Source organism: Labrus mixtus, chromosome 1 (genome assembly GCF_963584025.1).
Source record: "Labrus mixtus chromosome 1, fLabMix1.1, whole genome shotgun sequence".
In the NCBI taxonomy this organism is placed as follows: domain Eukaryota; kingdom Metazoa; phylum Chordata; class Actinopteri; order Labriformes; family Labridae; genus Labrus; species Labrus mixtus.
This window is the reverse complement of record NC_083612.1, coordinates 13,366,079-13,388,605: the sequence shown is the minus strand read 5'-3', so window position 1 is coordinate 13,388,605 and position 22,527 is coordinate 13,366,079. Positions and strand designations below refer to the sequence as shown.

Below are 22,527 nucleotides of genomic sequence, written 5' to 3'. Positions count from 1 at the left end.
AAAAGAGCCCGACTCCCTCACTGCACTGGCACACTGCCTCCATTCAGCAGCAGACCCTAATCTTAATTGTAGGTTCCTCTCCGATCTATCATTTGTCTTGCAAGCTGACAGTGGGAGATTCTTTTGCTATGAGCTTGTCCCCACAATACTGAATGAAACAATTCTTGTCATGAAACGTTTATGTTTATGGAGAACTTTATAATATTATAGTGACTGCCAAACCCCTAGGACTTCTCCATTTCCCTCCAATTTGGGAATGTTTTATTCCAAACAAGTTTGATGGGCAAATAATGCTGCTATTTAAAGTTCTCCTTGTATTGTCTTGTTAGTTGGCCCATGAATATGCTCATTAGATATTGTGGTAAACCTTGTAGTCTTGCTACAAACTATAAAATGTCAGCAGGAAGCAAAACTTCCAATGGTACATTCTTGTTTTTTCTTGATACTGTATAGAAGAAAAACCCCGCTTTCTAACCCAGAAATGTTATTTCAACAGTCCATGGAGTATCACTTACTTTCACTCACCAATTGCAGTAACTCTTTAGAGCCCTGCCCATTGATATTTACGTCTGCAGTGCTACAGTAGGTGAACATTTTAGGCTACAGTAGTACTCAGGTTTAATTTCCTGCCATTAAAAAAACAAGGGGCCCAGCAGTCTACCAAGATGAGGTGATGAGGGAGAAATAAACCCAATGAGCTTTTAAGCACATAAACAATTTGACTTGATTCTTGTTTTTAAAAGCTTGGTTATCCTCGTTAAAGCACAAACACAGTCTTGATTTGTGTAATCTGTGGTTGTTTTGTGTTGAATAGAAAAAGGGACAGTGGTTGCCGACAGTGAGGGAGTGTCTGCTTGAGCTAAAGATCCATATTTGTCAGATTTTTCAACAGATTTTTCGACAGACAGCTGCTCACAGGATGGTTATCAGATCAGGATATGTGATAAACTCATTATGGATATCCTGATGAGTTTCACAGGTGCCTCACAGTCTCACATGGGTTGTAAGGATATTGTATTTTTTGGAAGGATCTACAGGACACCTTTTTTTAAGGCTACTTATTCCTACTCCCTAACTCCTTAGTTCCTCACTCCTCACAAGCCTTATCCCTTTGCTTTTAAAATATACTTTTCGCTCAACCTGTAGTATTATGTCATTTTAAAATGTCAAACACACCACCTTACTTGTTGATTTTGTCCATGAAGTAAGCTTATCTATTGACATACCCACAAAGTCACCAGTTCACCACCAGATATACCCAGAATGAACTAAATAAGCACACTATGAAGTTCCTTAAATTGGTGCCAACAAATGGCACAATCTTCAACTCTACCCCAAAGGAGATCTATGCCCAAATATCTTCATGCCCAAATTTGAGTAAAATATCATTGTATCAATGGCACTTAACACTATTTTCACATGATTTTGAATTTCAGTTTAGTTGCATTTCATATACAGCAACATAAACCAACAATTTCTGTTTTGGACACTTGGAGATGCACAAAAAACGTTGTTAAGACTATATTATATCTCTGAAGTTGATATAAGGAAATAGTTTTTATTTAAACATCCATCAGCTATTGTGCATCATTTATGATAAATGTATGTGCATATGATGATAAGATTAAATCCAACTGGAATATTTGAAATGACTAAAACAATTTCACAGAGCCAAGTTGGTCCGTCACTATGAGGGACACATTTTAACAATCCTGTGATCCTTTGTTGTTTAAAGAGTTAGATTTTTGCACACAAAAAAAGTCACATACAGAAAAAAAGATAAATCAATATGCCAGTAACATAGATAAAAACAAATATCAACCCAGGGAAGGACTCACTATACTAAATGTAAGATTTAAATAATTAGATTTTTAAATTTGGTGAGCATTAATTATGGCTTTTTATTGAACATGTACATTTCACATATTAGAAAACTGCTTTATATGTAGAAGTATCATCGAAACCTTTTTGTGCACAGCTAATGCATAAGTTCATTTATGTTGCAGGTGTTGATGCATTGACTTGGGAATTGCCAATGTTCAAATCATTTTTCAAACCAAAGTGAAAAAAAACCTTTGTAAAGTAGGATTTGCATTGATGTGACATGCAGGGATTAAGTATTGAATTGGAGATCTACCAGGTAACCACAAATGGATTTCAGGAGAGCTAATGTACATAAACTATGTCTTGTTACGTAAGTGGGATCATTATCCATTTCGTAGTTAAGACTGGATGGTTGAACTGCGAGGGTATGAGGTAACATGCAAACCCTACATTTACGTTCCACTGTTAATACTCTGGTTAGTTTGTGGTTGTGCCATGATGATAGCGCTTGTGGTGCATAGCTTGAGTCTGACAAGAGAGGTTTGGGGTGTGTGATGAGAAAAAGTTTGGCTGTGTAACGAAGCTTCAGTATATTTCTTTAGATTTACTTTTTTGAAATATCCTTGGAATTGTACGTCATTAACGCTTCATCTTGCATCTGGTTGTGAATGCATTTTTCCTTCCATGCCTATCAGTTGTTGGCTCAGTATTTAATTTCATTCTAGAGAGCCTTTGTTGACTGCCAAGCTATAATCAAAGGAAAATGTATCAGATTTTCAACATCAATTCTATTCAGTATATGATATGTGAAAACACCTGCAGTTTCTTACAAATGTGTTGCTTCTTCAGAACCAGTTTTGCCATTTGGAGAAGTTGATGGTGTATGTTTATTTCTTTGTATTGCAAACTAGCTACAATACTACACTACATGTTTTTGCAGAAATGTTATTGAGCTCTACTTATTAATAGCATATAGAGTATATGGACCAAGACATGCGACAGAGCAATGCATCCTGGTACATGTAGGCCCAGCTGGCACAGCTCAGTAAAAACTCAGCTGTCTTGGTCCATAAAGAATAAACTGTAGAATGAATTGCTTCAGTTGAGAAAATGTTCCAACGAAATCGGCTGGAAAATTGTAAACATTTTTGCAATATTCCCTTTTGAGCAAAAGTTTTCAATCGAAAGATATCAGTGAACATTTATTTTTGATTTGATAAAATACCAATTTCCTGAAAATGCACTTTTTTATAATAAATACACAGTTCAAATCTCAGTGAGTTGAGCCATCTGAGAGTATTTGCCCGGCAAAACTGAGTTAAATGAGTGTGTGAGAAAGAGTCTGAGTATTCCAGCCTGCTGTGTCAGATTGGACCTCCTCCTCCTCCTCCTTCTTCTTCTTCTTCTTCTACAGTCTCCTCCTACGTCTCTCAGATATAGGCAGCGCTTTAACTTTGACTTGGAGTCAATCAGAGTGGGATCTTTAACTGTGCCTGCCACTGGGTCTCTTTGCCTCAGCCCACCACATACACACTCACGGCAGTCATCACACACACACAAACACACACAAACACAAATACACACATGCACGCTTGCACCGGCCAACATATGGAGTACTACTGCTTCCTCCTACTCTGGATCTGCAGCCAGCAGTTAGGTGAGTAAAAGGTGTTTATGCATGCGTTATACTTTTTAAAGTGTCTGTAGTGTAAACAATCCCGCTTGTGATTTGCTGCTGTTTGGATCAGACCTTCTTTCTTTTGCCATGTAGCTCTCCAGTATAATAATGACTCTATAATTGTTAGTTATACTTTGAATCGTTCCAACAGCAACTGGAAACTTTGACACTGCTGCTTTTAAAGGATTTAAAAACGCTACAGTAGGAACTTTAGAAAGTTTTTTTTTAAAGATGTTATTTCCAAGTTGATAATCTGGATGTACACATACATTCTTTATCTGAAAGGACAATATTTTCTGACTATCTTTAGTAAATGAATGGTTGCCTTTTTAAATTCCATCATAACTTGACATCTTGACCTTGTATCACGGTCAGAGGCAGGAAGAGAGCGCTCAGTGGCTTTACTGAAGGAGTTGTTGTCCCCCGCAGGTCTACAGAGGTGCCCTGTGTCTCAATGTATGCGGGCTCACTCTCCTTTAAATGTTGATTTTATCTTTTCACTGTAAAGTCTGCTGGTGCTCGGCCAAAACCATGGTCAATTACCGGTGAAATGACATAAGCAGCAACACATCCACACAGGACTAAAAGAAGAGAAACATGGAGGGAATTAAAGGAACCAAAAGCATACCATTATTTCTTTCCAAAGCTAATCATAGTATTTGAGTCACATAAATGAATATGTATTTGCCCAAAGAAAAAGTAAAGCTAAATCGACAAATTTCAATGCTTCTATACACTTTAGAAGTAACTGATGCAGTGTCATCATGGGAATTTGTGGGTTTGAACTCCATATACTGTGAACTATGACGACATTGTTTGAATGAATGTGCTTGCAGACATTTCTATACAATAGGGGGCGTAAGTGCTGTAGAAAATACAAGTAATTAGACAGTTGGTAAATAATAATAAAAAAAAAAACAGGAGAGTTGGGGAGAGGAAATGCTGTTTGTAAATATTTGGTTTGATTTTGGAATTTGTTGTAACCAAGTTTGGGACTGAAGCCAAAGTGAGAGTGATACTGACCCTGAAGTCTTGGAGTCTGCGGAGAAAGACTCTGTGCTGGCTGTGGTGAGAGTTGTTTTGGCAGACAGGAGCGACTGAATTTTTATTCTGCTGTGTGTAAAATCATGGGATGTTTGTACTAATGACCCCATCCAGATAACACTGAGAAGGGTTTGTCATATAGAAATAGTAGGACAGTTGCCATTTGGCTCGAAGACTCAACAATTTCACATAAAACACCCCCACATTTAACCTACATTTCCTACATATGGCAATGTCCCTTTAGCTTTCATTTATCAGTGCGTTTGTCCTCAAAGCAGGATTAATGCAGGATATGTAAACCCAAGCTTATTTCTCACAGGAACTTTTGATGAATTTCCTCCTTTGAAAGGAAGTTAAATGTGTCGCTTCATGCAGAGATGAACAAGCTGTTGAGATTAGTTCCCACGATGAAATGGAAGATAAAATTAAAATTGCATATAAATCTTTGACATACAATATCAAGGCTAATGGGGGGGAGGTCTCAGGAAGCAGGACATGACATAAAAGGACTTTAAGTTGTATTGTTTACACTACACAAAGCTGGCAGGTGAAGTTATAATAGTATAGTCGGATGTTATAAGTTTTTGCCTTTAAATCGATGCTATTGGACATTTTCAGAGTATCAACAAAAAAGTTGAAAAGAACATACTGGTGAGCTGAAGGGGAAGCTGCTTTATTACATTATGTACTTGACGTTTGCACCAGTTCTGTGATATAAACATCACCACTCCACGTCGCTCATGGTGAATTTTCCTAAATTTTACCTCCTGCGTTCACACATCATCACATACCCGACGTCACACAGAAATTGTATTTTGTTCAGAGCTTGTTTGCTGACATGTCCTCCAAAATTTAGTGACTCAATTCTTTAAAAAAAAAAGAAAAGTTTTCCCTGCCCTTCAGAATGACACGTATGAGTGTTTTCTGATTTGACGTGTGTTGGACTCACTTCTGTTAAGGTTTAGTTAGGCTGCTTACAGAAGCCATTTGTTAGGGTTAGGGAAAGATCATAGTTTGGGTTTCAGAAATTGCTTGGTTAAAGCTACACAAACATCTTTGTTTAGGTTCCACAGATGTTCATGGCTAAAGAAACCAAAGTTCACTTTCACAAGGATACAGGAAATTGGAAAAAAAATCATTTTTTATCTTGTCTTGAACACCCTACAACAATCCCATGATCTTCTTCCCATTACAGACTTTCTGGTTCTTTGATAATGTCTCTCAATGTATCCTTTGATATCAATAAACTAGACACTACTCTGACACACAGGGGGCGTACAGAGTCCCTTAACACATTGGTTGGCAGTTCAATCCCAGCTCCTGTAGTCCACATCTCCATGCGTCCTTGGGCAAAACACTGAGCCCCAAATTGCCTCTGAATATCTTAGCCAGCGGGTATGAATGAGTGATTTGTTAATACTGATGGGGACTTTACTTAGCAGCCTCACACTCGTACAATCAATGTGTGAATGTTTGTGTGAATAGGTGAATGGGTCATGTAGTGTAAAAGTGCTTTGAGTGTGCAGAAGACTAGAAAAGTACCATGTAAAATCTATTTACCATTTACTCTAAATGAAACCACTTGTCATTTAACAACTGATTATTTTGTTTGAAACAATCACTTCCTTATAGTTAAAGAGTAAAGCAATGTATTACATTTAAAAGAACCACTTCAACTAGTTTATAACCCCCTTTAGGAAAGCGAGCAATCCCAGCTATTTTACTGGACCTCTACCAAAAGTCCAGTTGAGGGAGGTTACTTTTCACACATCTCTGTTGTTTTTTTTGTTGATTGATTAAAATTGGTTCCATAATCAGATGATAATTGTTTGGTTGGGGTCCTAATCAGGAATTCCTTCTTGCTGTGTGTTCACTACCTTTCAGAGCTTTCTGTGTCCAGACGCTATAATGAAAAGTGTGTCCTGCCTGTTGTCATTTAGAAGTTTAAAACGTTTCATCAACCAAATTAATGAAAGCAACTTTATTAGGGTCAGATCTCATTACAAGACCTACTTATTAATCAAGAGTTTTATTGTTTTATCCGGTTTATTGGCTGGTGAGGTTTTATTGTTGGAGGCAGTTAATGTTACGCTGGCACATTTAGGGCTCTGATTAAATCCACATCTCGTTATTTCTCTAATAACTAACCAACCAATCAGTTACTCTGTATAAATGTCTCAACGTTATGCTGTCCAAGAAACTGTTTGAGTCTCTGTAGGGCCTGATGTCGACTCAGGGGGTTCACTGCTTGTTAACTAGTGCCCAGTTGGCTGTTGTGTGTTGGGAACATCTGGTTTTAGAGACCCCATGCCTCCCAGAGTATTTTTGTTGGCGTGGGGTAATCGGGTTATAAAGTGCCAAAATGTTTCATAGTATATAACTGTGAAGTGTCCTTCCAGAGAAAACCATTATAACGGAAACAAAGAATGGATCAATGGAAAAACAGTAGAATCTGTTGCTTTAGATTGATTTGCTCTTTTCATATTTGTTAAAATCCTCTGTGTTATACATCACCTGTGAGGTGCATCACAAGGTGTCTGTTCACAATTCACACCGGAACTGATTCCAAACTTCTAAAAAGTACACAAGACCTAGGATGTACTGTTCGTTTTTTTTTTTTATGAATCCCGAATAATATTACCCTGTATCCATTTATAAAAGGACTCATGTCATGAGGGTGTGTTTGAGCCAGCAGTTTGCACATCTCACCGGCACGGCTGCTCTGTGTCAGTGGGTCTGCGGTGAAGCTCCTGCAGCTTGGTATGGAGCCAAAGGCAGCAGCGGACTGATGTGGGTCGCACCGGCAGCCACCGGCCTGAGGTTTATTTATCTGGGCACGATCGCCGGTACACAGGAAGCCCAGCAAGACTCTAACTTTGCGTTAGAAGCTGCTGATATTACTGGGAATATTAAATGGCTGTGCCACATTAGTTGCACGAAATGGAAATTGGATCACCTTCTTTCTCATGCTTTCACACTAAAACTTTTTCCTGTCCCCGTCTTAGCTTTCGCTCACATCTTGGTCACACTCCAGCCAATGTGAGATTGCATCAAGGGAAATTTATTTTCAATCCCAGCATTAAGTTAGCTACCAGACATTTAGCGTTTATGTGCCTCATTTGAACAATGGTGGTGAGAGTTTGAAGAGAAACAGCTCTCTGTCCTGCATGTGTTAAATTATGTATGATGTCAAATAGTTACCTGCTGATTTGATTTATTTTTCATACACCTTTCAGTTCCAAACAATCTATTTCCAGTCACCCTTTTTATGTTCCTAGATAAACACAATCTGAAGGAGGATGTTTGGAGTTCAGCATCAAACACCAGCTGAACATGTGAACCATTCATACAACAGGAAATGAGCAACACTGAGAATTTGTCAATATTTACATAGAGGGTCTGCATGGCAGAAATGTCCATTTATTTTAAAGGAGGTTTTCATGAACCAGAACAAGTGATCTATGGTTGTGGCAATCGAGGTGTGATTACTTGGGTCACAGGCAGCAAAGAAAAATGAATTGAATGGCTGATTCACTCTGTGGCTGTCACTCCACTCATATAATATCCTGTGGTTAAAATTGTGGCTGTGATCCTTATCACAGTGCCTGCAGTCCAGCAGCCTCACAGATTTACAGATACTTGCTGAAGAGCACCAAGAGAAGATATTTAGTTTGCAATTTGTTTAGACAGCCCATTAATACTACTAAATATTCAGTATCTAGGAATGCAGACAACTTCACATATCTGTGGAGGGACCGTTTTTCGTCAAAGGAACAGCTGCTTGAATTGTAACCGCTCCTCTGCATTTCCCAGCTTAAACAACTGCAAACCCAAACAAATACATGTCTCGTGTGTGTAAGAAACTTAAAGCATAGTGGAGTTGCAGCTGCACTCTAGTTAATCACTACTGTGCTTTAAAAGATGGACACTTTTAAACTATGGTTTTGGTAAAGAATTGTGTTTTTTTTAACACAAACATGCAGTAAAACATGACTTCACCACTTTTGTACAGTAATTATCTTTTATCAATTATTGCGCAACGGCAGTAAGGACTCCTTCTCACACTCACTAAAAGTGTGGTATTGGATTACTTGTGTTGTCTGTACACTGCTGTCCTTAAGCTGGAGAGAGCCAAAGTTGGAGAACCAGATGCTTGATTGAAGGACAGGTGTGTTTAACTTATCAGAGTGTGACTTACTATTTTAGTGATGATGATCCAACAGTTCAGGGATTTTAGTGGCAGCCCAATTACATTGGAGAGACTGGATCCAAAGACCCTCCTGCACCAATAGAAATAAGGTGGCACTGCCACGAGGAAGATTTTGTATTCAGTACACAGAGAAGGGGAAGCCAGTGTAGTGAATAGAGGATGGATGTGATGTGTTTAACATTTTTGCACACTCATCAGAATTCTAGCAGGACTCTTTTGTTCATATTAGAGCTTCTGGAGTTCATCCACAAATGTATCTAATCCTGGCAGGTGATACATGTAGGTGATGATGGTATGGCTGCAGACAGGGTAGGGTCAGTGTTGAGGTATAGTTGAATGTCATCAACATAGCAATTGAATGACATTCCCGACAGGCTGATGACACAGAGGAGAAGTGTGACAAGGGTCGGACTGATCCTTGAGGGACCCTACAGGTGACAGTGTGTATCCGGGTCTTTGAATCTGCCGGTGCAAAATACTCTGATCTTCAAGAGAGATAGGATTTGAACCCGCTTAGTGCAGAGTTGGAGATTTCCAGATGGTGAAGAGAGAGATTCCAATAGTTAAGTGTCTCTGTGGTCGACAGAGAGCCATCAGTCAGCATCAACAGGTTGTTAGTGACCCTGACTGGGCTGTTTCCTTGCTGTGGGTGGAGTGCAAACTAGACTGAAATAATAAAGGCAAATATAAGAATCAATAACTTCAGAAAATCTATGACCTCAAGTCAATATTGAGTAAGTATTAATTTGCTTATTTTTGCTTTGTCTCAAAAACTAGTTGCAAAAAGTTGTCTCTAAATAGCTGACAGTGTGAAACTTTGATTACTATTAAAAAGAAAAAGAAAAGCAAGCAGCTCCTGTGAGATGTGTTGAAAAGACTCAACTCCACTCAAATTTTCCTAATTCCTCATTTTCCTGCTGCTTCTGGTTTGCTTTGGGATATATAAAGTCCTTGACAACAAGTAGACAGTTATGTAATGTGGGCAACTTTGATTTATCTTGGCAATAAAGACGAGTGTCATTGGGATAGAAGTGGAACCAGATGCTCTACTAACACTACGATCATTGGGTAACATAGTAACAATATCAGGTCGACAACAGTCACATTAAAAGATACTTTACAGGAAGTAATGGAACAATTTTAAATCCCAAGACACTTTTTATTTCATATTTATTTTATATAATATTACACCTGCACAATCATATGATTTCATTTTAGAGAGAGTTTTCAGTGAACCCTGAGTACCTCTGTCTTGAATTTGACCTCAGCTGTCATTTGTTATGGCTTAATTTGTATTTAACAATTTAACCTGTTTTCCAACATTTGAGCATTCCTTTACCTTGTTGTTTACATTTAACCGAATTCCCCCTTTGCAGGGTAAAGAGGCTCTCTTAACTTGACCTGACCTGAGAGCCTCACAGACATGGAGGGTGCTGTGAGAGGTCATTTAGTCATTTAGTGTGAGGGCCAGGGATTGAATAAGTGTGTGTGGACATGAGCCACAGTTATGTTAGGAGTATGAGGTAGTTTGTCGTGTTGGAGAGTTCTTTTTCCCTCAACTCAGCTGTGCAGCTCAAATTGTGAGAAAACACATTATGTTGTTGCAACAATCTTGAAATCACTGTGTCTTGTTCAGCACAAAGTCTGATTAATGTTCCTGCAACTGCAACGTCTTTTTTTGTCTTCAGTTTAATTGCTTCCTATCTTTCTTGCTATGTTTTCAGATTTATAATATCAATGATGATCAACATTATCCATGACCTTATGGTAAAAAAATGAAGCAACACTTCTCTGCGTCAACAGACAAACTATATGGTAATATGTTTTGCTTCTGGAGAAACAGACATCAGAAGGAGATTAAGCAGACGACAGATGAACGGAGAGATGGATAGGGAGAGGAAGTAAAAGTGGTAGTTACGTTCTTTCCCCTTTCGCGTCTGCCAAACTGAAACCTCATCACCTCTATGTCCTCACACAGATTTGCATGTTTTGATGGAAATGCAAACGCCAAATGATGCTGTCACCATCAATTAGGCACAAGGGGTAACTTGGTGACGTGCAAAATCTGGAAAATACCTCCTGAGATGGTATTTTAATTAAAAACAGACGTTCACTGCTGCTTTCAGCCACATAGGAAGCTGTCTAAAGATGTGAGAGAAGTTTGAGTACACAATTGGGAAAACAGATTCCCTTTGATCAGGTCCCATGGCGGCTTTATTTCTTACCCTCATATTACATGTCAGCTTACACATCAGCATCTTTTAAGTGCAATACCCATAACAACACCCCATACTGAGTGTCTTTACTGGTTTATTGTTGCAGTTTTGTCTTTTCTGTGGTGATTTGCACTTGGCATATGTCTCAATATTTTGTTTCCCAACATATTAAACCGAATTAGGATTTGATGCATGATACGATTACGATACTGTATGTTACTGTAATATGCAGATTAACGGAAAGGAGTTGGGAGAAAACATGTAGTAGAACGTTTGTTGCATCAAGTGTTGAAAGTAAGTCTGAGGAAGTTTTTCCTAAGTCATGGCATCATAAAGATGAAGTGTAAAGGGTTCAAGGCTCAATCAGGGGTTAATCAGAAATGACCTATGGGGTCTGAAGCCTCACACAAACAAATGTGCCACTGGTGAGTTGACCTAAAACGGTGTTTCTAGTATTTTGAGCGTTAGAAATTGACCTGCATATTTGACATCTTTGATTTCCGTCTCTTACGCTCTATGCTGTCGTGAAGTTTGCCAGAATAGTGGAGTGACTTCTTGTGGGAAGATTTGTCGTGATGGTGGTCATGTTGACACTATTCTGAGTAACCAAAACTCCTCTGGGTTTTCAAATGTCTGACCGTCAGTCAAATGTGACAGACAGCTCGGCAGCGCTTTACTAGTAAGACGATTAGTTGTTTCACTATGAGGGAAGTCTGTGTTTAGGCTGCTGCAGGATGATAAACAGACAGGAGACAAGATAATTGTTATTTCAAGAATGAGTAAGGATGAGTAGTGTGCAACTGTTTATTGCTCTTAAACCAGATGCTGAGGTCTAATCAGTGTAAATGTAAATGCTTCCTCCAGTGAAGACACCAATAAATATGGGACACTACGATGTAGCTCCAAATTTTCTGTGTTAAATATATACCCATGTTGTAGAGTGAGGCTGTTCTTCTTTCACTGCTAATGAAAATTGTTTTTTCTTTTCAAGGATTCCTCGACTGTTTCAATATCGACACAAAGAGACACAGAATCATCAAAGGCCCCAAACAAGCCCAGTTTGGATACACTGTTCAGCAACACGTGGCTGCTGGAGGAGAGAAGTGGTAAGGAGCTTCTGTTATTTAAACGCTACTGCTATGCCAAAATATAATACCCTGTTGATGTTTTTCAGCTATTTTGATTTTAAATTTTGCAGATGATTGCCTGTCTAATCTCGAGCTTGGCAAACATTGTCTTCTTCCAAGATCATGTGTCACTCGTTATAGATCAAACCAGAAGAGTAAAGGAATTGTATCTTTGGACTTTCTAGAGTTATAGATAGTTAGAAAATGCTCTGTTGACATTTTAAAGAATCTCCAAAGACTGGGTTATATATCAGTTTCAAACATTTACCGTTTATATTTTGTACCGTAAGTATCACTTATTATGACGTGTATATTTTAAGTATCTGTAAAACTTCCCTGAAATCACCTCTGTGATGCATGGCTTAGATAAAGAGGTCAAGCACATTACAGCTGTAAAACATGCTGACAAGGTCTACCGCTGTCTGACTGTCTGGCACTGAGACATTTCTCCGCAGAAAGATAATGATCTACTGTGCCTCTCCTGCACTGTGCCAAGTTCTGCTTTATTTTTTGCTTACAAAACAAACTGTAGTTCTGCTCTGGATACGTCACATTCATCATATTACCTCACTGCACTAACTCCCTCCTGATGCACGCTGTTGTTAGGCCAACTGGCACCGTGTGGTGGCCAGAATTAGATTCTGGCATCCCCAAAACATCTTATTGCAAGCACTGTGCAAGAACCATGCTGAGTTCCAGTTGTGCTTCTGTGTGTCTGTGAATCATTATTTTGTTTATATATATTTAGATTTTATCCCCACTTTTGTTCTTTTCAGTGGTTTCCAGACTGGCCTCACCAGGAAATCAATAGCATTTGTCTTTGGTTTTAAATACTTAGAAATGACTTTGTTTCCTGACGAGACCTTTTTGAATTTGTCGCTGTGTGGCTTCCTTCTATTGGGTGGAGACGTAATGTTTAGACAGCGACACCCGAAAAGGGACAACATACCTTCTCTTTCCAACAACAAACCAACCTTATTTTAATCATAAAAGTTAGCTTTCTTAGAAAAAAAAGGAGAATATCCTAGATGTTAACAACACAACTTACAGTAAGTAGTAAGTTAGGTTTATTTGGTAATGCACCTCTCGAAGGAAAGGTCGCTGTGCTTCACTAATTGATACAAAACAAAATAATCAGTGACAAAAAGGAGCATGAAATCATTAACACTTACCAAATTTTGAATTAATAAGTCAACTATTGAAGGGTTGTTTAGGAAGGAAAGTGACCTTCATCATTTTTCAGATAAAGTCTCAAGTTGATGTTTTCCATGATTTATTTTTCACCTAATTACATGTAAAAAAAAAAAAACATGTAGTAATAAAACACATTCCAGAGTGAACTTACTGACCCATTGCAACGGTGCCTTGTCATAATTTAATACATGGAGCATGTAATATGTGTAACAAAAGTGTAATTAGTTTCCCTTATCTAATTGTTAAAATAACTTAGTGGTAGAGCTGGGATACAGCTCATTAGAAGGTTTTTATTTCATGTATTACTTTAAGAACGGACAAATTGTATTATTCATTAGTGTACACATAGTGCTGCCCTGCAACATAATGGGACCAGTGTTTGTGCTGGAAATACCTAACTGGGCTATCTGTCCCATGCTGATTCTTTTTATTGTTCCTCCAGGCAAGTTATCCATCCTTCAACACTCGCATGCAGCCTGTGACATGAGGGCCTGTAGTGTTTGTGTGTGGGGGGGTATGTGTGAAGAGAGAGAGACAGTATGGTATTCATATAGAATATCGCGCTTGGCAATGAATTCCCTATACTCTGCTGGCTGAACACAGTGTCTGTAAATAACCTCTAAGTCAAAAAAGTTGAAAGCTAGCGTCCTCACCCGACTGTCTGTACACGTGTGGTCTAATACGTTTCTGTACTGGCCTATATCTCAGCTTTGAAACATCAGAGTGGGGAAAGTGAGATGACCTTTGGCTGTTTATTTTAGGGTTAAGACCTCGTTTAACACCAAAGGTTAGGATCGGGTGTGAGCCCTGGTCAGGCTAAATGCTGGTTGGAGATGTTTGTTGATTTTCTTTTTGTCAACAAGTCCCATAAATGATCCAAAGCGACAAGTATTTAATCCATTGCAATATCTTTACAGCCAGGCCTGATACTGTGTATTCCTCTGTGCCAGAGACATCCAGAGTTGTCCAAATACAATAAAAAAACACATAAATAATCCAGATACTTCTTACTCAATGACATATTACCTCATTATAATGAACTAGGTAATGAGAGAGTTGAGTCAAGAAACACATTTCTGCTGCCATTAATGCTCATTTATAAACCAAATGTGTAATAAACTGAAGCAAAAAATATCACCCAATAAATGTTTATTGAAGATCAAGATGTGTTTGGCAGAAGCTGTTTGCAGCTGTTTCATCAAATATTAATGCCATAAATAAACCATTTAATCACCCATTTAACAATCTATATCTTTCATAACTTTTACATTCTTATTTTAAATAGGAGCCATACTTAGGGTCAGGGGAGACTAAAACATTGTTTGTGTTGAAGTTGTCATGATATATAGCGACAGTAATACAGATCTTGTGCCTTCTGCCCTCAGGTTAAGGTCAGGCGCTGCAAACACATGTGTTCTTAATGTACAGTAGAGTAGAGGGACTGCTTGGAGAGTAACAGGGCAATGAGGCCATGTATGTTTGGAATAAAGGTGGCCAGAGATGCTGCTTCGACTGAAGTAAATGTCTGAGCATGAATGGAAAACAGTGGCAGAGGAAGGACAGTGCAGTAACAACTTTGCATGCTGCTTCTGGTATCTTTATGTGGCTTAAATAGTATTAAGGAGCACTAGTGTTGATAAAAACCTTCAAATGGATGCAAGAAAAGATAACGTTTCAGTCAGTGTTTTTTTTTTTTTAAATATATATTATCAAGCATTGTTTGAGTTATTAATGTTTAATATACAATGATCTTCTGTCACATTATAGTCTGACACTTGTATTACACCTTGATTTTGACTCGGAGGACACTCAGTCATCGAGCGAAGTTCAGTTTTAAAAGGACTGTTTGGTCAGTGCAGCAGTGTGCGTAGGTGTGGGTATGTGAACTCACAGCTGCAAGCAACAAACTCATGCTAGACTGTCTGTATATTTGTGTGTGTGTCTGTGGGAGTGTGTGTGGAGGGGGTGTGATGCCGAATCTGACAGTTCTCAGCTGGACTAAGGAATGTGGCTGATCTGATGAAAAAACACTAAAAAGTTAGTTTAAAGGATCGTTATGATTTTTTTTTAAACACACAATGTTTGAAATGATTCTCAAAGAGGAAATAAATTAAAAAGAATGAACTTAAACTCACAATAGAAGAGTTTTTGTCAAAAAATACATTTTAGCAATTTTTAAATACATTTCAAAAACCAAAATATTGAATAAGATAATGCTTATGCTGAAGGAATATGACAGACTGTTCTCTCTAAGATAAATGATCACTTCCGCAGTATGTTATGGAAAGTGCTATTCCAGCTGCTGTTTTAAGGCAGGAAATTTGCGTCCCTGTGACGACTCGCTTTCAATCTGAATGTCTCTGAAGGATATTATAGGGTGATGAATTGATCCCCCTTTTATACTGCCCTGGAGGTAGAAGCATTAGGCATTACAAGCGTTAGACAGGATCAGCTAAACCAGCGGGGGAGCGCAGCACTGTGTGTGTGTGTGTGTGTGTGCATGTCTGGCTGTGTGTATGTGAAGCTCCTGCTGTGCCATGCTTCTGCAATGCCGAAACGCAATGTGAATTCATAGGCTGAGACACTGATATTACGATGGAAACGCATTCTGAAAAGGCTAATGACTTTGTAAGACACGTATTACACCATAAAGTGTGGCGTTACAATATATAGTCAATTAAATGTGCTAAAGACAACTAACAGTAAAAAAAACAGAACAAATTGAGCGGTGATAAACACCAGTAAGCTACGTAATGTCGACATAACGTATATATAAAATAAACTCATATAAACCTGTAAAATTCATGTGTTCATGCAACAAGGACTTATAAATACAACTAGTTGTTGTGGAAAGTTGAATCTATAAGCAGTGCTAACTGGGCTAAATGTTTTGGGCAACTTTAGTAAAAGTAAGAACTGTTTAACCAAATACTCAATTACTGTGCAGAACTAACTTGCATTACAAAATCCTGTTTCAGTATAAGGAAACAAGAAAGAGACCTTTACAGACCTATATATTTGTTATTCATTTATTTGTGTTTAAATGTATTTTATTGGGAGTTAACTCTGAAATAAATTAAAATATTACTTATAAGTACTTGGTAATGATGTTTTTCGTGAATGGTAGCCCATCCAGATCAGTCTAGCCTTTTCATAGAGTCTTTACAATGATAGAAACAGTAATGAATTTAACTTGTCTCTGATGTCCACATGTGTCAACTTAGAGGCTTGGTGGGGATTTGAGTTTGTTTTTCCCCAAGAGGAAATTGTTGATGAGGCAATGATTTTCTGCACGTAAAGACAGAATTTGTTCTTTTGATGAAAATGAATGTTTGAAGTTTCAGACAGCAACTCTAGCAGAACATGTGCTCACCAAGTGTCAGCCATTTCTGCTGATTTTGTGGGTGTCTTTGTTTAGCTGACTGTGTGTGAGATGTGTTCGCTGTGTGTACAGATGTGACTTAACTATGTAACTCAATTGAGACAATATTGAAAACTTAAATTTTACACGCATGCTAATAATTGGACTGTCTTTGCTTTGCCTGGCCATTTGTGCCCTGTAACTCTCTGACTTCCTGCTTCCCCTTGAGTGGTTTCACCTCATCTGAAAATTTAAATTGATGCAATTATGAATGTTGCCTGTGAGCATCTGTGCGAGCCTCCAGTGCTCAACTTTTCCAAACTTATCTGATTTCTGAAAAGCCTCGGCTCTATGTTTGGATAGGAACAGGATCACAGCTGGAAAGTGACTCTGTAAAATAAAGTTTTTATGACCCGATCCTGAAGTAAGACAGGCATGCAGCTAGAGTCAAAAGTCTTTCTTTGAGGACGAAAATTAAGAACACAGAGTTTTTGATGTCGGTGTGCTTGGACATTATTTAAAAGAGCTTTAATGTATCTTAGATCAAAACAATATGATTTATTTTTCTCCTTAGCCAAAAATTGTAGCATGAAAAACAAAAATGAGAAATAAAACTTTAAATGACCAAAAACAAACATTTTTTAATACGTTTTGACAGAGACATCAGGAAGATCAGACATATTAGTGAATTCTGTTGACAGTTTCTGTCCATGCCTGCTGATGGAGCTACCCAGTTGAAAGGTCATTGTGTCAAGAATGTGTCATTTCCGAGTAAGCATAATGGGGCTCTAAACACTCTGCCAGAGCTGATGCTCTTTGGGGAGTTGAGAAGAGGCCACATCACCTCCAATTGGCAAAGCACTCTGGTCTTTAAACCTGATGGGATACACGGAGCTGCATACTTGAGTCATACAGCACAGAAGCCTCCCACCTTCCATACCCACTGTTTATTTTTCTACAGCTGTACCAGGTCTCCTCAATGGAGACCTGACCTTTGCTCCTGAGCTCAGTTACGAGTTGCACACCACAAAGAGCTACAGGGAGTCTGTGAAGTCTTTCACCACTAGCCTTAAATAGTGTTCCTTTATTCAGGTTGTTTGAAATCTGCAACAACAAAAAAAGTGCTTTTACGCCTGCTGAGCTGGTGGGAAAGCAGAATTTGATCTATTTACTTTAGACACAGTCATGTGATTGTAATGTCTGTAATCTGGGCTTTAAGTATTTCCCACAGTTTTAGTAAGGAGACAGAGACCTGTTTTAATGTTCAGAATAACCCAAATAACAGTGAAATCAAGATCTATGAGTTCATGTCGGGCACAATGGTGCTTTGAGCTACATGCCAATGTGAGCAGGCTCTGACAACGATAGTGGTGACATGCTGATTGGATTGCTAGATTATGATGTGTAACACGTTGTATTCTATAGCTATAGTCTGGTATGTTAGAGTGTTAACATGCTCAGATTGACAACGTTAACGAGCTAATTGGGAGAATGTAGTGTAAACCAAGTGTACCACTGAGTGTAATAGTTGAAACTTTAGCATATCAACATTGGCTAATTAGCATAAAATAGAGTATAACATGAGCATGCCATTAGTTTTGTAAGTATTTGACTAATTGAATGTGTGAACCGATGGTGTTCTTATAGAATAAAAGTAAGGGATTTTGTAGAAAGATTTTGAAGTGCATTTAATAGTTGCTGAGTCAAAGTCACAGGTGACTTGACTAAGATATTGTTAAGGTATTATTAATTTCTGCCCAGAAATGTGAGCCAAATGTTTAGCTATACAAACAGTACTATTTGGGCGTTTGATTGCCTTATAGGCTAAATGGCGTCGCAGTTGCTCAGTCTGCGTGGACTTGTCTTAGAAAATGGAGAATGCCAGTTTAAGTCCCAACACAGACCAAATTTGGAAAATTGGGACTGGTTGCTGGGGAGTTGCCAGTTCACTGCCTGATAACTGCAGAGGTACCCTTGAGCAAAGCAGCGAACTCCCAGCTGCTCTGGGCTCTTCTCTGTGTGCAGCCCCCTCTGACATCTCTCTATTAGTGCATGTCACCATTGATGCCTGTCTATAGGATCCTGTTTGTTCATGTGTAAACTCAAATTGGGAATGGGTTCGAAGTTCACAATGGAATCTTTAAGCTCTTGGGTCATCTTGTAGATGTTGACAGAGTCTACCAGATAAGTAAACAATGTGACCTGCTGTTGTTCCTATCATATGCAGTATAGTAAATCGGTTCCATTTCAGTTTGGGGTCAAGGGGTTTAACAATTAAAAGACAATGCCTCTCTCAGAGCCACACTGCTAGCGTGACTAAAAATATATTGTTGAAAAAGACCAACATTCTTTGTGGGACAATGAATGAGAGCAACTAGGATGGCTTGAATACTTCTCATTAGTCATCTACTTATCCTGCCACTTGAGAGAAGTGAAAAAGATGCTCAAAATGAGTTTTTTTAGGAAATGATTATATGCTTGTTACAGTCCCTCTTATTCAAGAGACTGCTTTAACAAAAGACATATCCTGTTAATAGAGACAACTGGAATGTGATGACCGAGCGTGACATCAGAGTAACTTGCTCGTGTTAGAGCAGGGATGTGGTTTCACAGCGTATACATCTCTTCCTTCCAAATATGAAAAACATTACCACATTAATAACAGCCTAGGCTTGGGGATGGCGATTCCTCAAACCCCAAAATCTTGTATTCACTGGTAACCATGGTAGAAAATAGCCATGAATCCATTTTTGGTCAAGTTATTTTTTCAGTGGCATTACCATTCCTGCATGCAGGATACACCAAGACCAGCATTCACCCATAATGAGCTCTGGAACATGATTGTTTGAACAGCTTCTGGTGAAATTCAGGAGGTCTCAAAGGCAGGCGTCCAAGTCAAAAGGCAACAATGGTCCCTTTTCATCCAGGTAGCTTTATCCTGATCTGAACTTGTGCTGCTGTGTCTCCTCTTTCCAAGGGATAGCAATAACTGGAGTAATAACCCAGATATTAATAGCTATGAAAATATGAGCACTGTAGGAGTCACCATAGTGAAATTACTACCAGAGTGAGACTTTGAAAGTTGGCTGCCGGAGTAAAAACACTGAAACTCACATCTCACCAGATGAGTCACTCTTTGATGTGCAGTGATGTACTGTCTGAAAAACATTTTCTCTGGTCATCATTTACTGCTGTAAAATGTCAAATCATAACTTGTGCTAATTCTTTGTATTTGTTCCTCAAATACACCAAACACCCCAAAAGAGCTTTTGTAGATTAATAAAAATGACACGCTACATGAAACAAATAAAAATCTTAAGACTGAAAGTTTATTCTTGATCTTGAAAGCAAACAGACAATTATCACTGGATCACTCTTTCTGTGCTGAAGCTTAATTATATCACTCTGTAGGAGTTAATTAGTTGCTATTGAACTTTCTAATGAATTAAACTTCATAAATCCTTGCAGGATCATAGTCAGAATGGTGTTGAATTGCATCCAACAAGCTGCTGTCTTGATTAATCCAGTAGTGTACTTTTTATTATGTATAAAATTATGTATAATTTGTTACATGATTTAACTCCTAGGATATATTGTAATCTTGTTGAGGTGAAAACAGTAATAAAAGGGACACTATAACGCTTATTTTGATCTGCTGTTGTTCCCTGTTGAATCCACTTGACATTTGAGTCTTATCAGTCAAATAACAAAGTCTAAATGTCTTTTCGGTCTGTCCTCAGGAGACTCAGAAAAAAAACCTTTTTTGGATTGGTTTGGTGAAACACATGAGCCCTCTCTTTTGATTAACTGTCAGCTGCTGCTTTGTAATTCTTCTGTAAATTGGAGGACAATAAGTCTTGTGACAAGATTTGAAGAATTGTTTACTGTTGCAACTATTAGTTTGCTGTATAAACAGCTACTGTACAACAGTATTACTAGTAAAGTGCTACTCAATATAGGCTCACCCTGTTTTTTTGCAAATCATGCGAATCAGGCATATCAAGTTATGTCATGTTAACCATAGACACTTATGAGGTCTGCTCTAAGGTCTCCTCTAAGTACAAGCCTTTCCCAAGAATATTCCCAGAGTTCTCTCTTTGGAAGTTTGGAGCAGTTTTGAATCATGGGTCTGACCTAGAAGTCTTTAACTTTAAGATCTTTCCCTCTGTGATTGTGAGACTTTGACCCAGAAGTCCATGCTGGAGGTTGGCCTTGGTCTGCTTTTGCTATAAAGTGGTGTCAAGTGTCTTTCCTTTGGGGAATTTCTCTTTTGCCCGCTGCTCTCCCTGTGGTTTTCCACTTGGAATTGCATAGTTGTTTAAATTCTTTGTTGACCCATTGTATTTTTTGAGGCTTTTCCAGGAATGTGATTAGTTTAGGATACAAAAAAATGGCAATGACTGCCTGAAATAGGCGAACTTAGGTGAATATAGGAAAGTCAAAACAAAGTAGGACAGTTGATCCAAGCAAACAACTACAGTATATAAAATGCATGCTGAGAAGACTGTGACTTTAGAGTGGCGAGGCCTGACCTTAAATCTCATTTGAACATTGCTAGTGAACAATAAAGTATCAATTCCAGACTGCCCAAACAAAAATAAAGCATTTAATGGCTTGTTAGCAATACACTTTTTTGAAGTGAATGTTTAGACAATGATATCAACATTAATCTTTTTGTAGTTGTTTTCTTTTCCATTACCTACTCCAGTTCCTCATGCCATCTGATCAAACTGTAAGGCCGCATGATTCTTGAGCAGATCTTTTGTGGGCTTTTAACTAGATTCTTGAGCCACTGAATGTGTCACTCATCATGTCAGCACTGTTTCAAGTTTTGCTGGAAACGTGGAGAGACAACTGACAGCACTCTGTAAATCATAAATGACTGCACTAACAATACGCTATCATCAGATGTTCATTGACACTATAGCTCACATATTGTGGAAACTTACTTTAGTCCTTTTCTTCTGCTCAGGATGTGACATCTCTGATGTAAGTGCCAGATCACCTCCTGAGCACTGCCGAGGTGGGCCCACTGTGGGCAGCTCCGTCACTCTGACATCTCTCCCTTAGTGCATGTCCATAGGATCCTGTTTGTGTGCATGTGTGTGTATACTTCAGCCTATGTGTGTGTTCCATGACTACAGAGTGTAAAAACTGAAATTTCCCCTTGCGGGGATCAATAAAAAAATAAAAATAACATGACTGGTGGTGTCATGATCTCTTTTATGGTATGTTAAAACCTGAGGCAATTTAACATTGAACCTTGTGACTCCAGTACAGTGTTTAATTGTAAGATTAGTGGGACACTTATTCTAAACATATAACATGATAAACATATCACAAGATAAACGGGAAACCCTAAAGGACTTTAAGGAGATGGTCGTGAATGAAAAAATATGGCTTTAACCTCCTTTTTGTTTCCAACAAAGAGTTCTTATCTCTGACATGCATGTGAGTTATACCCCCCTAAAGGCCTTTATACCCTCCATCTGTCCTGAAGTAAACACGCTGGACAACATAATATTCTCCATCACAGCAAGTCATCTAAAACGTTTCAGTGACATTTATGAGACCATGTTGACCCGGTGCAGGAAACCTACTGTGAAGTAAAGTGCAGGAGTGACTTTTCTCTAACACTACATCATGTGAAAAGAATGTCCAGCACTTAACGGATCTTAAAGGAAATCTAAATCCTATGGTGGTCTTTGATGACAAAATGATGATTTGATTTTATAAATCAGACTGCATTTATGAAATGTTTTTGTTTTTTACCCTAGAGGTTCCATCAAAGGATTGTCGTTCAGCAGTGACTGTCTGTGTCCACCTTCTACAGTACTAGTGTGACAAATGCTAGTGATATCCATGATGTAATC

The 22,527-nt window shown here is 38.4% G+C and overlaps 1 protein-coding gene across 1 annotated transcript in view; it reads left to right on the top strand.

Annotated features, from left to right (window-relative positions):
* Nucleotides 1-3,274: 3,274 nt before the first annotated feature.
* itga11a (integrin, alpha 11a) overlaps nucleotides 3,275-22,527 on the top strand; it is a 51,578-nt gene continuing 32,325 nt past the window's right edge. The window contains exons 1-2 of the mRNA XM_061031979.1: nucleotides 3,275-3,481; nucleotides 11,964-12,078. Coding sequence (XP_060887962.1) covers nucleotides 3,409-3,481; nucleotides 11,964-12,078 — 188 coding nt within the window. The 5' untranslated portion in view covers nucleotides 3,275-3,408. The remainder of the gene's footprint in view (nucleotides 3,482-11,963; nucleotides 12,079-22,527) is intronic.